Consider the following 17,129-nt stretch of genomic DNA (forward strand, 5'->3'; position numbering starts at 1 on the left):
TCGAATCACGAGGGACCGAAATGCCCGGGGGATAAGAAGAGAAAGACTCTTGAATCAAGAGAATGGTGCAAGAAATATGAGAGCCCAAGGCTCTTATTTATAGTAATTGAATTTACAAAAACTACCCTCAATTATTACTTAATGACCTTATAGTTATATAAACGACTAAACACCCCTTCATAATACTATTTTAAATAGATTTAACGATATTTGTACTAAACTAATGTCGAAAGTACTCAACACTAGTCTTATAATGACCGCATCGTCGATACCTTTCTAATGATATATATATATATATATATATATATATATATATATATATATATATATATATATATACGTATATATGATTTACACTTTATTTTAATACGTAAATGTGCTATTAAAATTTATAAGTCGTTCATAAGAACTCCATTTTTGACGTTCTTTATATCCACGCGTTGGTATTTATGAGTACGACAACTTTCATTTATACGCCGTCAGCTAATTCTCATCTATCTCAGATTTACAAAACTGTATCGAATTTATCGCGCTCGAAGAGTAGGGACCAAGTTTCGTCCATATCTTTAACATACGAGCTCTACTCTCGACATTATTTATATCCACGCGCAGGTAAAAATAAGATCTACAACTTTCATTTACACTCCGTCGGCTAATTCTCGACCGATTTTAAATTTAACAGTATGAGGAGATTATACTGTTAAATGTCCGCATAAAATTTATAACTTCTACATACGGACTCCGTTTTCGTCTGTCTTTTTACCGTTGAGTTCCTATTAATGGGATCTTCAACTCTCATTTAGGTCGCGTAGGCCAAAAACCGCTCAAACTAAAATACGAGTTTCGGGTCGTCCACTATTATGCCAAATCTTAGAAAATTCATAACTTCCTCATACGAAGTCAGATTTGGGCGTTCTTTTTTTGTATGTTCTCGGTTTAACGTATACTACAACTTTTGTTTAGATCACTAAGGCTAAAAAGTCTTCTATCGTAAATTCACTATTTACGTCTCCCGGTTCCGTGCCGGTTTCGCCGTAAAACTTCGACGGGCCATAACTTCTTCGTTATAACTCGGATTTCGGCATTCTTTATATGTACGGAACCCTTGTGACATATTATACAACTTGGTTAAGATTAAGCCTTCTAAATAATCTTCCATCAAAAACTCATTTTTGATGCTCATTGTCTCTAAATTGACTAGCCCGGATCTACGAGCATTACACATATATTGCTAAAGGAAACCCCCAAGCGGTATTGTCTATCCGTTGCTGATGATGATCCTTAGGATAGGTCCCTTGAGATCAATATTTTAGGATCGGTATGAGAATAATGGGAACAGGTAATCGGGTGAATTATTTGATGTAAATTATATAATTAAAGAAGTTAATTATTGTGGGTTGAAAACCCTATATGCTCAACAGGCTCCCATACCTGAACCACTCAGTTTCTTTGTATCACAGTTAGCGGTATGAAGGCACAAGGTTGATGAGTGATTTGAGGAGCTGTTAGAGCATAGTATAATAAATTGTTGTAAGGCCTATTAAGACAAGTTTATGCTTATGTATTTGTATTGAGGATTACATCCCAAGGTTTTTATAAAATGAAAAATGTTTCTTCTGAAATACTTCAATAATTACGTTTTGGGAACGAATCTCGCATTAACTTTTATACTTTGAAATAAATAAGTATAAAGAAAAAGTTTTAAATTGGCCGTGAAAATGAGGATGTCACACGTTGGTTAGGCTATCACATGGTTAGTGTATGGGTTGTATGCTAAGCATGTTGCTTTTGTAGTTATGGGTTGTGGAGTAAAGGTGATTGAAATAGTGGGATGTAGTGGCAGCTCGCGCAAAATGATGAGCGGGTTTGGAGAATTCATAGCGGAAATGCATGAGAAGTATCCAAAGTAATTTGCAGAGCCGGAATTCGAGGACGGAAGCCAGTTAAGTGGGGGAGAATTGTAACACTTATTTATGGAAATGTCCAATATTAATTTTAAGATAAAAGAAAGGGTTTTTTTAGTAATAACCCTAGTTCGTGACGAAACCAAGTGAGGGTCGCGACGTCTGACCGCAAAAATCCCAAACCCTAGTTTTGTGCCTTGAGCTCTATTTAAAGGCACTAACTCCCAGGGTTTCCCCATTTTCTTAGCCTCCATCCTTAAAACCATTAACTTCAAAAACCTAGCCTACTTGCATCATTGTTGGTGTTTTGGTGTCTTGGTGTGAAGCTTGAAAAGGAAGTAAGACATTTTAGTGCCAAGGGAATCAAGATCCATAGATTTCATACCTTCTAGACACTTCCTTGTGCTATGTAAGTCATCAAGTTTCTGCTTTTATGTGTTTTGCTTCATAGATCTAGCATTTTAGGTGTATTTGGTTCCTTTTGTTTTGTTACTTTGGAGATTGGAAAACTACAGGTCTTAAAGGTAGTTTATGAGTGTTTTGGGACCTTATTAAGTGAAAGGAGTGTATGTTAGTATATATGGCATGTTTTGTTAGGTTGAGGTCTATGTTACTATTGATAGATCGTCGTGTGAGTGTCTTACGGTTTATATGCAGTTAAAATCAGACAACCTTAGAACTCTTTATTTGGCCTTACTACATAGTGCTTGTCTGGTATATTGCTTTCAGGTAGGAACATTTGTTCGACTGTATATATTATCTTCGACTACGTATGACTATTCATTCATAAGGCGATTCATCGATATTAACAAAGACTTTGGAATGGATTGTATGATAGTTAAGGGTTTGTAGTCTATATGATGGTCGAGAGCATATAACTGGTATGATGGTTGGGAGCCCACAGTTTATTTTATGGTTGAGAGCCTGCAATTGTATGATGGTTGGGTGCCTGTAGTTGTTATGCAAGATGAGATCGTGAGCTTATTTTTATATGTGTTATATGTGTGATGGAATGTATGGTATTCTAGGGAACTCACTAAGATTTATGATTACGTTGTTAAGTTAAATGTTTTTCAGGTTGTCCATGTGTGAATGGGAAGGGTGCAACGTAACTTTACACACATATCGATATTATGATACTATTATTAGAGTTCCGCTAGTTTTTATAAATTTATTCTGGTTTAACATTATGATTTTAGATTTGAAACAAATAGATATTATGTTGTTTATCAAAGAATGGTTTTTAGATGCTTAATTTAGATTTAAAAATGAAAATTTGGTTTTAAAATTGGGACGTTAGGGTGGATATCAACAGTAACATGTGTATATCACTATATTACTATAAAGAATGTTCTTAAGTACTTACAAATGAGTATATATATATATATATATATATATATATATATATATATATATATATATATTCTTAGTTTAAAAAGGTTTAGATGGGGTAATATATGTCGATTATTGCTCTGATGTGAGCTTTCTAACTAATAAATATGATTCTTAATCTAAGTCATATTATGTCTTTATTATGAATAAAGACACAATTAGCTGGAGTAGCTCAAAGCATAACACATCAATGCAATCTATAAAAGAACCATAATACATCATAACTCTTACTACACCTTTAAAAGCTATCTAGATTGGGAAGTTCATTGCTAAACTCAGTGTAGTTGACAACATTAAAATACTAATGGGAATGAATTATGAAAATCATGATACTTTGATACTTGAAAAGGAACAAAAAACGATTAATGATAATCAATACATTCTATGATGATTTCATTTTATCCTTAACAAATGAAGTCAGTGTGTAATTTCCCAAATTTCAAAACAATTTCTTCATTTTTAAAGCTTAAAGTAAAAACCCAAAATCATTTTCAAAATAAAATAGAGAATATCAAGTTGTTTCCAACATCAAAGGACAAATCAAACATATGAATAAGAGTTTGCGCAAGTCAAAACACAAAAATCTCCAAACGCATGTAATATCAAGTCGTACCTTTCCCTTTGCCAGAAGAACAAGCTAAGAACATTTAACTTAAAACAGTAAGCATAAAACTTTGTGAGTTCTCCAAAATATCACATATATCACTGTAACAACTATGCATACAATTGAATACATCACGACCGCTTTTGTGAGATCTGGTCATGACCACTTTCGTGACAAATGGTCACGACCACTTTTTAGACATGGTGACATGACCACTTTCATGATTAGCGGCTCACAACCACTTTCATGAACGTCACCCTTTTTCGGCATGTAGGCCCATGACGCAACATTGATATTGCCATCATCCCATAAAAATCGTGTAAAACCCGCATACAAACAAACATGCAAGACTCCACTAGCCTAGTTAAGCAAACAATCATATCATAACATTACATATACATCCTACACACAATGGGATTAATAATGAAATAAGTAATACAGTGGAAAAACTCACATAAATCTAATACCTAGAAACACACACTCTCACACGTCCTTGAAGACCAATCCTTAGTCCAAAAACAGGTCAAACATTCATCGGTCAATAGTCCCACGTTACGCTTAGTGTAGCTCATTAACCTACGCTCAGCATAACACTAAAAGACAAAATAGATACGGCCCAACTAATAACCTATGCTTAGCGTAGCACTGTTCATCTCAACCCTTTTGTTAAGTGTTTAAACCATAAAGACAATGCCTGATACTTTCCACAACCCTTCAAAATAAGCACCTAATGGATAAAGTTTCCAACTTTATCCACTAACAAGTCTTCAACTTACAATTCCCTAACCCTAGATCCAAAATAAGTCCAAAAGTGTGACAGCCTCCATGTATGGCTCAATGGGACACCAACATGCACTTATATTATCTCAAAAGGTCCAGAAAGCAACACAAACAAACCTTTGGGATCTGGAGTTTCCAAATTCGAAAGAAACAAAACCAAAAAGGGCCAAATGAAGCTAAAAACTTAGATCTATCAAAATATAATCATAAATGTTGAAACTTACACCTTCCCAAGGTCCATAAGATGGTAAGAGTGTAGAAACCTAGCTGGATCTTGCTTCGTTTGCACCAAAACCACCACCATCTTCTTCAAATGACACCAAAGAACACAAAAAACTCAACAAGGATGGAAAGAGGCTACTCTATGGTTTTCTGGAGAGGATAAAGGCATATAAGAATGAAACCCTAGAAGTTAGAGCCTTTAAATAGGGACAAAGCCCGAAACTTAGGGTTTTGAGCTGTCTGCGGCGCTACGCTTCGTGTAGCTCATTAACATACACTCAACGTGTAGTACATGTGCACGCTGAGTGTGGACCAAAATCTTTAAATTAAATATTTTACAATAAAAGATATATCAAGAAACAAACATTACACATAGTTTTTAAAATACATACAAATAAAATCTAGTGACGTGTTTATAAAAACCATGTCTCATACCAAGCATGTTGATCATGTTGTAGGCATTGGACTTTGTTACGCTAGTAGCTAATCTATAATTTGTAAAATTTAGTATTTGGATATTGAAACATTAAGCAATTTTATTTTTAATTTATGAATTAATATACTTTGTGTGATTGTTTTATTCAATATTAATATGCTTATATTAGAATGTTTATTCCATGAATAATAGTTAGTATTTTAAATATTCATATTCGATCATGTTATAGGAATAACTATGAATTAAATCTAATGTGAATGTTGGTAAATATTAACTGTTGAGAAAAAGATAACTTGTGATACTTAGACAGATAAGCCCTAATACTTATAGGGGAAGGCGATTAGCTTCAATTCTACTTGTAACGACCACCACAGAAATCCCTAATACTTATGAGAGAATAATATAAGGTGCAAAACCGGTTTTGTCTAGAGGTGGCAAAAACTAACAATACATGCTAACGACACAAAGTCGGCCCAAATAAACGAATTTGGGTAAAAAAAATTAACTCGTTTAATTAAACGGATAGACACGATACAATGCAAATATTAAACGTGTAAGGTTTGAATTGATAACTCCAACTCGAAATAATCGTTTATTTATATGTAAGTTTTTCAATTCATTAAACAAATTGGACATACCCAAAACCAAACTATATACAAAAGAAAAAAATGGGTTGAGTTACAATATAATGTGAAAATGACTTAACTACTTTAGCCAAGAATTCATTTTCAAAGTTTTCATTCTCTTCCATCTTCTTTGTGACCTCACCCATCCATCTCCTCAATTCATACTCTTTCTACTTTACCTTCTAAACGATTACGAATTTCACCATTTCACCTCCCAAATTATGTTTTTTTAGTTTTATCACTTTCTCTGAACCATTATACCACCCGACACGTTTCAACTTGACACGACACAACACATTTACGAGGTTTAAACCCTAAACCCGATAACCTAACACAAACCGAACAATTTGGCATGATATGGCACATTAATTAAACGAGTAGGGTTGGGTTTAAGAACTCTCAACATGTTTAACGTTTCAACCTAACACGAACCCGACACGACACGACATGTTTGTCATGTCTAACTTTGTCACCTCAAAACATAGAAATATACTAATACTTAAAGGAGAAGAAGCTTATTCCTTAATTCCTAGCACACAAAAATGACTAAGATAGAATTCTCAATCAGTTATTCAAATAAGCATAAAAATTAAAAGATTCATAAAATCATAAAAACAGAAGGTGCATTTCATCTAATTTTGAGATAGAAAAATCAATTCGACAGTTTTGGTTATGATATACTAGTGACGATGTTATCATGAGTTGTACTAGTGATGACTCAAACAATTTATTCATAATAAGTTATACATGCACACAATACTTAGTGTTTTACATTTGATCTTAATTATTCATGTCTTTATCACACACACTATCTCTCTCTCTCTCTCTCTCTCTCTCTCTATATATATATATATATATATATATATATATATATATATATATATATATATATATATATATAAAGCATATATGAAGAATGTTTTCAAAATTCATAGGAATAATATGTTGTAAATTCATATAAAAATGGATATAGTTTTCATAGGAAGAATATGTTCTATATTCATATAGTTTGAATATGACAAAAGCTGGAACAAACTTTTTTTAAAAAGTAGGTGCGCAAATCAGAAGGAGTTCGAAAATTCGGATTTTGTAAAAACAAATTTCCAACTCGTTTTGCGTCAAAGGGATGCGTTTAAAAATCAGAAAGAAATTCGAAAATACATACTTTCTCACGAATAATTAGATTATTTTCTTATGAATCTTTATGAAATATGATATTTTGGTTGTATTAATGGCAATTGTCCCTTATTAATTAGTCATTTCCTTGAGGGTGTTGAACTTGCTACATGCTTTTCCTTATTTCACTTCTCACCTCGTACCTCATGCATTAATTTATTGTAACCTTACACATGATCTCGGGCACTTTCAGATACCTTAGACTTAATATTATTTATGTTTGGATTATAAAAGTCTTATTTTTCTTAACAATCGAATATTATTAAATATTAACTAGTAAGAAGCAAGAAATAATAAACACTTACAATGTAATGGTTAAGATGGTATCTGCAATCAATAAACTCAATATATATATATATATATATATATATATATATATATATATATATATATATATATATATATATATATATATATATATATATATATATATATATATATATATATGTGGCTTAAGGAATATGTGGCTGTAACAAACCTAAGCTTATATATAGAACCCTCCAAACAATGTAGTTTTGATCCATTTATATCCAAACTAATTATGATATCTTTTTTACAATTCTTCCTTAATCATGTGACTTATTAAATCGATCAAATTTATGTTTTTTTTCTTCACTGTTTATAAGAACTTAAAGCATTAAAAGGCGTGATCATTTAATGAACCCTACTAAATTCTAAATGAAAACTAATAGAATAAAAGATAAAAGAAGAACATGTCATAACTCAATAAAGTTTTTCACAAATCATTGGGTATAGTTTTTCAATTGAAAGACAAAATGCTTGAGTTATATTCGTTAAAAAATATTGGTTTTTTATTTTCTCTATAAACTTCAATAATTATTTGCAATAAAAATATATATAATTGATCTTTTTCATTCCATAATTGAACTTAATTTAATGGTATTCTATTAAAACAAAACTAAGATAAAATGAAATTGTATTTGTTTTGTTTAAAACTACGTCGTTTAAAAGTTTCTATACCTAAGTTTAGGTACATAACATATATTCACTTTTTCCAAATATATATATATATATATATATATATATATATATATATATATATATATATATATATATATATATATATATATAGAACAATCATCCATACATACGATTATATGTGTTATTAACATTTTATAATGTCATATTTCTTACAAAGCTTAGAATTTATCCAATTTATGCAAAGCAAATTTTAAATATATGAAACTTGTGATGGTTCCCCGACTGATGAATTCCAAATGCACCGGGGTTTGAGACAAGGTGATCCGTTATCCCCCTTTCTCTTTATCCTGGCTATGGAAGGTTTACACGTTGCTTTGATGAGGGCCTGAATGGGGAATATGTTCAGGGGTATTTCTATCTTAGGAATTGAGATTTCTTACCTTCTTTATGCGGATGCTGTTATGTTGGTCTCTTCATGGAATCCTGAAACTACGAAACGACTTATTCGTATTCTCAGGTGTTTCTACTTGGCGTCAGGTCTGAAAATCAATTTGGCTAAAAGCAAATTGATAGGTATGGGAGTTCCATATTCCCAAGTCCTTGATGTAGCAGATAATATTGGTTGTACAGCTTCAAACCTCCCATTTTTGCATCTTGGTATACCTGTGGGCCAGACTATGACTCAGATTTAAGCTTGGGCTTCCGTGATTGATCGATTTCGGTCTAAGTTGTCGAATTGGAAGAGTAAGAGTCTTTCTTTCGGAGGTCGTCTTATGCTGGTGAAGTCTGTGTTGGATGCTTTAGGGAGCTACATGATGTCCACTACTTTCTTAACCCCCCCCCCTCGGTTTTGAAGGCTTTAGAGGGAATGAGGGCAAGATTTTTTTGGGGTGCAGATGGGGACAAACGTCATGTGCATTGGGTTAGGTGGGATAGAGTTATAGCTTCAAAGGATAAAGGAGGCTTAGGAATTGGAAGTATTAACTCTTTTAATAGGGCTATGATATTTCGTTGGTGAAGGAGGTTTTATCAGAGCCTGATCTTTTGTAGGTTAGAGTGATAAAAGCTATTTATGGGTCGGACGGTGCTTGTAGGAATTTGATCTCTCCTACTAGTGGGCTAGGCCCTTGGGTTGGGGTTATTCGTATGTTCTCCCAACCGAGACAGAAAGATATTGACCTTCATTCTTTTTGCCCCATTAGATTTGGAGATGGGACAATTACTTCTTTTTGGCATGATGTGTGGAGGGGTGATGTGCCTTTGTCTTCCATCTTCCCTAGAGTATATCTTCTAGACTTGCACATACATGTTTCTATTAGCGAAAGGTTATCTATGGGTTTGGGGTTTAATACCTTTAGACGTAATCCTAGAGAAGGAGTGGAGCAGGAACAATGGGACGACCTTATTTTACTTCTGCAGGATTTCCGTCTCCAGACGGTTCCAGATAGAATGGGCTCGGTTCTTGATACTTCGGACACTTTTTCAGTTTCTTCAGCTCGGAGATATTTGGATGGTATTATGCTCTTCACAGGTGGTCCTGTTACTCGTTGGAATAATTGGATTCCAATTAAGATTAATATTCTTATTTGGAGGATTAGACTTTCTAACATCCCTACTAGAGAGCGATTATCTCATAGGGGTATATTGGTGGATTCCATTCTTTGTCCCATTTGTTCTTCTAGGGTGGAGACTATTGATCATATTTTTGCAGGGTGTTCTGATTTGATTGTCTTATGGTCTCGTATTGCTGTTTGGTGGGGTGTTAATCTTCCTTCTCAGATTACTATGGATTCTCTTATCAACTGGGCGGTGTCTTTTCCTTGGAGAATCGGTCAGCTGAAAGCTTTTGATGCAGTGATTTTAATTTCGTTTTGGTGCATTTGGAATTTCAGAAATGCAACGATTTTTGGAGCGGCTATCCCAGGAAATCTTTGATTTTTGATGATGTTGTTTTTAAGTCTTTTTATTGGATTTCGAATAGGTGTACAAAAGCCAATCTTAGTTGGTCTTCTTAGCTTCATAATCCTATTTCAACAACTATTTTGATGTAATTTTTTTTCTAGCTCCTTGCTAGTTTTTAATAATATTCCGTCGTTCCAAAAAAAAAATATGAAACTTGTGGATTAATTGTGTTAAAAGTATTAAATATCTGGAAATTAAGTAATCCAACCCATATAAATGAGTTTTTTTTCTTCAATTTTTCAAAAATAACAAATTTCTTTTAAATGCCTTATTCCTGACTACTGTTCATATTCCGGACTAATTTTCATTTTTTTTTAAAATGCTACATTTCAAATGCTCAATTTCGGGTTTGATCTTCAAATGCTGGAGTTATTTTTGTTTTTTTAATTTTTTTAAAGAAATATCTCCACTTATATTCAAAATTTCTATTTTGAAATATTTAATATCATCGTTTTTAAATAAAATATATGATTTTATGCACGAATATCGTATATAGTTTACATTTACTATGTTTGTTTTAATTTTTTTGTTAGATTTAAGTAAAAAACGATTTCTTTTTCTTGAAATTATGGAATTGTTTATCAAATTTCGGATTTGTTCTTGAAATTCCAAAGATTTTTTTTTTTTTTTTTTAAATCTGAAATTTCAGTCCGAAATTCGGAATATAGTCTGAAATGTACTTTTTTGTCAGAAACTTTTTTTTATCAGGATGTCCCATCCTGACCAAGTTGTTATTTTTGTTAAGAACAATTTTTTTTGAGTTTTTTTTCAAATAAACATTAAATTGTGATTAGATTACAAAATTTCCCTTAAATATCCTACTTATTTAATATATTATGTTATTCACTAAAATGGCTATATATTGTTATCAAATATACCTACATAGCAGTGGCATCCCTGGGTGTGCGGTCGCACGATGCCTCTGATTTTAGGAGGCCTCCGAATTTTGGAACAAATCGATAGTTATTGTGTTTGTATTTTTGTAAAACACGATTTTATGTGTTATCATTAAAAAAAAATTAGTCGTTTCAGTTATTTATATACATAATATAACATTTGTTGCAATCTTAAAATCATTTTAGTTATGAAAAAAAAATCAAAGAGAATCAAAAAATAAAAATCAAATCATAATTTTTAAAAATTATCACTAATTTAATGAAAGTATCTATATTCAAAGATGGTAGAAGCTCTGTATAAACTTGTTGATGAAGAGATAAATATAAAGATCAAAAGTGAAGTCACTTTTCTAGCAGATTATGAACTTTGTAGATTTGAATTTATAAATGGTATTGTTATATGGTATCATGTATTGGCTAAAGTAAATAACATGAGAAAAGAACTTCAATATGAGACTATACGTATTGATGAGACAATGAGCAGCGTGAGAGCAATTATTGAGTTTTTTTAAAAGTAAGTTGCAAAAGTCTTGATGTTGCAAATTGGACATATATCAGGCATCAACGCTGATGATTTTACTAAACAAACTGAAATTGTTACAAAAACATTTACCAGTTGAATATAATATAACTATGTGTTGGAAAAATAATTAGTGAATTAAAACTAATCACAAAAATTAATGGTTTGAGTGGTGTATAATCGAAAATTGATTTTCAGTTACAATTCATAATTAAGAACGATATTAAATATAATGTCGGTTACTAATTGTGTTTTAATGTCATTTAATTGTTTTGTTGGTTATTGGTTGTAGTATAAATACAACCTCTTGACAACCCTTTTAAAAACCCCAAAAAAGTACAACGAAACTCTCTTCTTCTCCCATTCATCTTCTTTTTCTTGATGTATCTAAGTAAAATCCAGACCTATTGAGGCTTCGGGTGGTCTAGAAGAATCACTTCTAGCTATTGTATCCTGGGAAACAAACACATGATAGCTGACAAATTTGTTTTAAGGACAATGTGTTAAACACATGCCTCCACTTTTTTTTTATTTGTTTTTCGTATATTTCTGTAATATGATTCCTACAATATTAAAATAAATTCGTTTGTACGAAACGAACATTGAAAGAAAAAGGGAAAAAACATTTTTTTTGTTCTTCTCGATGTTACAACAGAAAAAATATGTTTTTTTTCTTGGTCGATTTTGGTAAAAATAGCATTCATGTAACAATTTTGCTGAAAAACTACATTTATAACAGTTTTGTTGAAAAGCAACTCATTTTTTTTTGAAAAATAGCTCTAAATTTGCTGGAAAACAGCTTCAAAACAACTTTGTTTTGTTAAAAAGAACATTGTTTTGTTAAAATTTGTATTGTTTTGTCAAAAACAGATTTGTTTAGTCTAAAACAACTTTAGAAACCAGAAAACATATTGGTTTTACTGAAAAACAACATTAAAATGAGTAAAGCAGTCCCAGAAACTGAAAATGCAACTTGGTTTTACTTATAAACAAAATATTTTTAATAGTTTTATTGAAAGACAACATTAGATTTTTTTGATTTCAGAAATTAAGCATTAGTTTTGCTTCAGAATTTTGTATTAGATTTTAGAAATCTAGTATCAAATATGCATTATAATTGTTTATATGATTTTGTATCAATTTGTACATCAGATTTCTGATTTAATCATCAGATTTTCAGATTTTCTAGATCAGATTTTATATCAAATATTGCATAAGTTTTATTCATCAGAATTGACAAAACCGCAAGATTGGTCCTTGTGGTATTTAAAAAACTTTGGATAGGGTACAAAAAGTTTCCAAGTTGCATGGAAGGTCCAAAATCAAGGTATTTCTGGGTTTTTGGTCCCTGATACACTTGAAAAGTCTATTTTACCCTTTTCATTTCTTTTTTCTATTTTCTTTATTTATTTTGGTATTTAAATAATTAAAAATAAAAAATAAAAAATAAAATTTCACCAAACCCTCTCTCTCTCTCTCTCTCTCTCTCTCTCTCTCTCCCCCCCACCCTACGATGCCATGAGCAAACTGCATCGATGAGGAAAAGAGGAAAAAACATGTTCTAACTCCAAAAACAATTACTAAATTAATATTAAAATCAAAAAATCCAAACCAAATTGTGATCTAGTCCTAATTGAAGCTGGAAAAAATCGAAATCTTCGAAGAAAAAATCGAAGATGGAAATCAGGATATTGACGAAGATGGAGGTTGAGGATGACCATGAACACAAAAAGAAGTTGGAACAAATCTATATAACCCCACATCCCCCCTATCTCTTCAAAGCTTTGTCAAAAAAAAATGTGGGTTGTTTTTGTATTCTCAAACCACTAACACACCGAATTCGTTTTTCGTGTTCATCTTCTTCAACATACATATACACATAGACAATGATAGACACAGACACCTGCAAATCAAAACTGTGAAAAAGAGCTATGAACTTGTTGAATGAAACTCAATTTTGAACCTGTGAACTTGTTATATTACATTTAATCCAATCAGTTCATGAAATTTCAAGACACAACAGAAAACGTAAAACCTAGAAAAAAACAAAAACGAAGCTTTCAAGAACCTCCAAATCATTGATACATGTGAGAAAGATGGCAAAGAGTCTTCGATTCAGGTGCAATTTGGCCACAGGCCAAGTCAAAATCATTTTAACAAAGCGATCAATCAGGGAGTCTTTCGATTCTTAAATCAATGGGTTTCTCTTGATCAATTTTGAAATTATAGGGGTTTTATGAGTTGATGAACCTGATGAAGAACCTTGTTGCAGGAAACCTCGTCTTGATTTGGAAGAGAAATGGGTTGTTGACAAAATCGAAGTTGGTGACGGTCGTCTCCATCAACATCATCACCAACCACCACCACACCTTCTGTGAATCAGATTTCAAGATCAGGTTGTCTGTTCTTCAAGAATCCATACAAACCAACACACAACTGGTCTAAGCGATTCAAAGACAAGGGGATGAAGAGAATATGGTAAGTGTATGATGTACCTTCTTTCACTTGGTCGTTGGGATTACACAAAGAAAAGATGGGGCTTCAGATACGTTTATGAGAGCTAAAGAGATAGGGTAGATGACAACAGGGGAAGAAGAAAAACGGGGGTAGGGGTGTGGGTGTTTTTTCTTTGTGTGTCGAGAGAGAGAGAGAGAGAGGGGGGGAGGGGGGGGGGGGTTGGGTGAGATTTTATTTTTTTATTTTTTATTTTGAATTATTTAAATACCAAAATAAACAAAGAAAAAAGAAAAAAGAAATGAATAGGTTAAAATCGAATTTTCAAGTGTATCATGGACAAAAAACCCAGAAAAACCTTGATTTTAGACCTTCCATGCAAGTTGAAAACTTTTTGGAACCTATCCAAAGTTTTTTGAATACCACAGGGACCAATCTTGTAGTTTTGTCATCAGAATTTCTAATTTTAGAAGTTTAGTATCAAATTTTCATCATAAATGTGTATTAGTTTTGTATCAGAAATCGGTTTTACATATCAGTTTTCAAAGAAAAACAACATCAGATTTCTGAAACAAGTTAAGCATCAGATTTGCATTAGAATTTTTTCTTCATCAGAAGTTTATTCATCATAAATCTTATTTCAGAGTTTCAGCTTTCAGTTGCTAAAGTGAGAGTTTCAGATTCCAGATTCTTAAAATCCGTTTTAAACATTAGATTTTCAAGATATCAGAATCCAAAAATGTAGTTAACAGATTCATGATTTCAGAATTTTGAATTGCATATTTTAGAATTCAGAATTGAAGTTTTCAGTTTCTGATTTCAATCTCTAGAAATAATTTTCAAATGCAGATTTCCAAACATAATTTCAATCTTTAGAATTTCAGTTTTTGCCTTCGGAATTCCATACATAATTTCATAATTTTTCTGATTTCAAAATTTTAGAATTGCTTAAATATATTTCTGAAACTGGTTATAGATTTTGATAATAGTTTTTGGCTACTTTATAACCTGTTGAATTCTGTCCAGAGGCAAAAATGTTTTCTGGAAATTGTATGTTTAATCAATTACGTTTGGTGTTTAAATGATTTTTGAAGTGTCACCATCTATAGTGGAATGATTTCCTATGTAAACTCTATGGACGCTAGCTCCATTGAGTGATGGATTGATACGGGTGCTACCCATCATGCGTGCTCAAAGAGGGAGTGGTTTAAGAACTTTAAAGTTTTGTATATTTATAATTTTTGTCCAAGTTGAGGAAAAAAATTATTCTTGAATTGTGATTCTAAACACCTAAATTTGGTGTTTAAAATATTTCATAAGTGGTATCACCTAGAAAAGGGCTAACACTTAATGATTAGTTGTATGCTCCAGATATTAGGAAGAACTTAGTCTTTGGATGGTTATTGAACAAACATGGATCTTGCTTGGTGTTTGTGTCTTAGTCTTTGGATGGTTATTGAACAAGCATGGATCTTGCTCGGTGTTTGAGTCTTTTATGTTTGTATTAACCAAAAAGGGTATGTTTGTAGGAAAGGGCTATACGGATGGTGGAATACTTAAATTCCATGTAATGGATATTAAACCTAATATCAATGAAATGAATAACCCTTCTACTTATTGGTTTGATTCTTCTAATATGTGAAATGCTAGACTTAGACATGTTAATTTTGACATAATAAAGCGGTTAATCAAAATTGAACACAACCCTTACATTCATATAGAATCAAAATGTAAATGCAACACTTGTGTTAAATCAAAGTTAACATGACAATCATTCAAGTCCATTAAAAGGACAATTGAACCACCTTGGATTAATTCACAAAAATGTGTGTGATATGAAGTTGAATCCATCTAAAGGTGGAAATAAGTACTTTATCACTTTTATTGATAATTACACTAAACAATGTTATGTCTATTTACATAAAAGTAAAGATGAAATGATAGACAAGTTGAAAGTGTATAAAAGTGAAGTTAAGAATCAACTTACCAAAAAGATTTAAGTACTAAGAAGTTATTCTGGAGGTGAATATGTATCATTATTTAAATATTTATTTAAATTTTTTTGTGCAAATCATGGTGTAAGACTTGAGATTATTGCAATTTATTTGCCAAAACAAAATGGCATCGTGGAAAGGAAAAACCATATCTTAAAGGAAATGATGAATCTTGTGTTGTTAAGCTTTGGCTTGCCACCCTCAATGTAGGGGGAAGTTGTGTTATCAACTAATTACATTTTAAATAAGGTACCCAAAAAGAAATCGAATAAAACACCATACAAGTTATGGTCGGATATAAAACCATCTTACATATACATTCGAATGTGGGGGAGTCTCGCAAAGGTTGTTATACCTAACCCCAAATTTGTAATGATTGGCCACTGGATTGTTGGTTGCATCTTTATTGGTTATGCACAAAACAATAGTGCTTATTTTTTTTTCTTGTACACAAATTTAATCGGATATTCATAAAGGCACAATAATGGAATCAACAAATGCATCATACTTTGAAAATGTGTTTCCATGTCTTGATAAAGCAAAAACAAGTGCTCCAAAAACAACTGGGTATACAAAATTTTCTCAAGAAAAAGAAATAGATCATGATGGAGTCAAAGGGTACAATATGAGACATTATTTGGAGATGATTTCTATATGTATATGGTTGAAAGAAAGCCTCAAACTTTCAAAAAGGAATTCACTTACACTGAAAGACCTTAATGAAAAGAGACAAATTAAAGTGAAATGGATTCTATCTTGCAAATTCACACATGAGAGCTAATGGATATACCTCTGGTATGTAAACTACCGGGCTATAAATGGATTTCAAGAGGAAATTAAAAGCAGATGGATCCAAAGAACATGAAAATAGGTTTGAACACAATTACATATGGTTTTAATAGAAATATATATCGATTTCATGTTTGGAAATTTAGAATCAAATGATACTTCTATACTCCAAGAGCTATTTCCATTAAATCCAATAATATTGGTTGGAATTCATCAAAATAATATAAAGGTTTTTATGAATATTAAGACATATAACATGAAGTTGAAATGACTATGAATGGAAATATGGGTATTCTAAATTTGGAATGATATGATTGTTTTTTAGAAGACCATATTGGATTAAGTTGTAAAAACTAATGATGGTTTTATCATTTGAACTATTGAGTTTGAGAAAGAATGAAATCATTACGGTTTAGTGGATTTCCAAATGAG

General features: G+C 31.8%; 1 protein-coding gene across 1 annotated transcript; it reads left to right on the top strand.

Moving 5' to 3' along the window:
- Positions 1-9,414: 9,414 nt before the first annotated feature.
- On the top strand, positions 9,415-10,017 carry LOC145119281 (uncharacterized). Its single transcript, XM_079054910.1, has one exon. The coding sequence runs from the start codon at positions 9,415-9,417 to the stop codon at positions 10,015-10,017; it is 603 nt and encodes a 200-aa protein (XP_078911036.1).
- Positions 10,018-17,129: the final 7,112 nt, after the last annotated feature.

Source organism: Lactuca virosa, chromosome 1, assembly GCF_052849685.1.
Source record: "Lactuca virosa cultivar CGN04683 chromosome 1, Lactuca_virosa_CGN04683_v6, whole genome shotgun sequence".
NCBI classification, from domain to species: domain Eukaryota; kingdom Viridiplantae; phylum Streptophyta; class Magnoliopsida; order Asterales; family Asteraceae; genus Lactuca; species Lactuca virosa.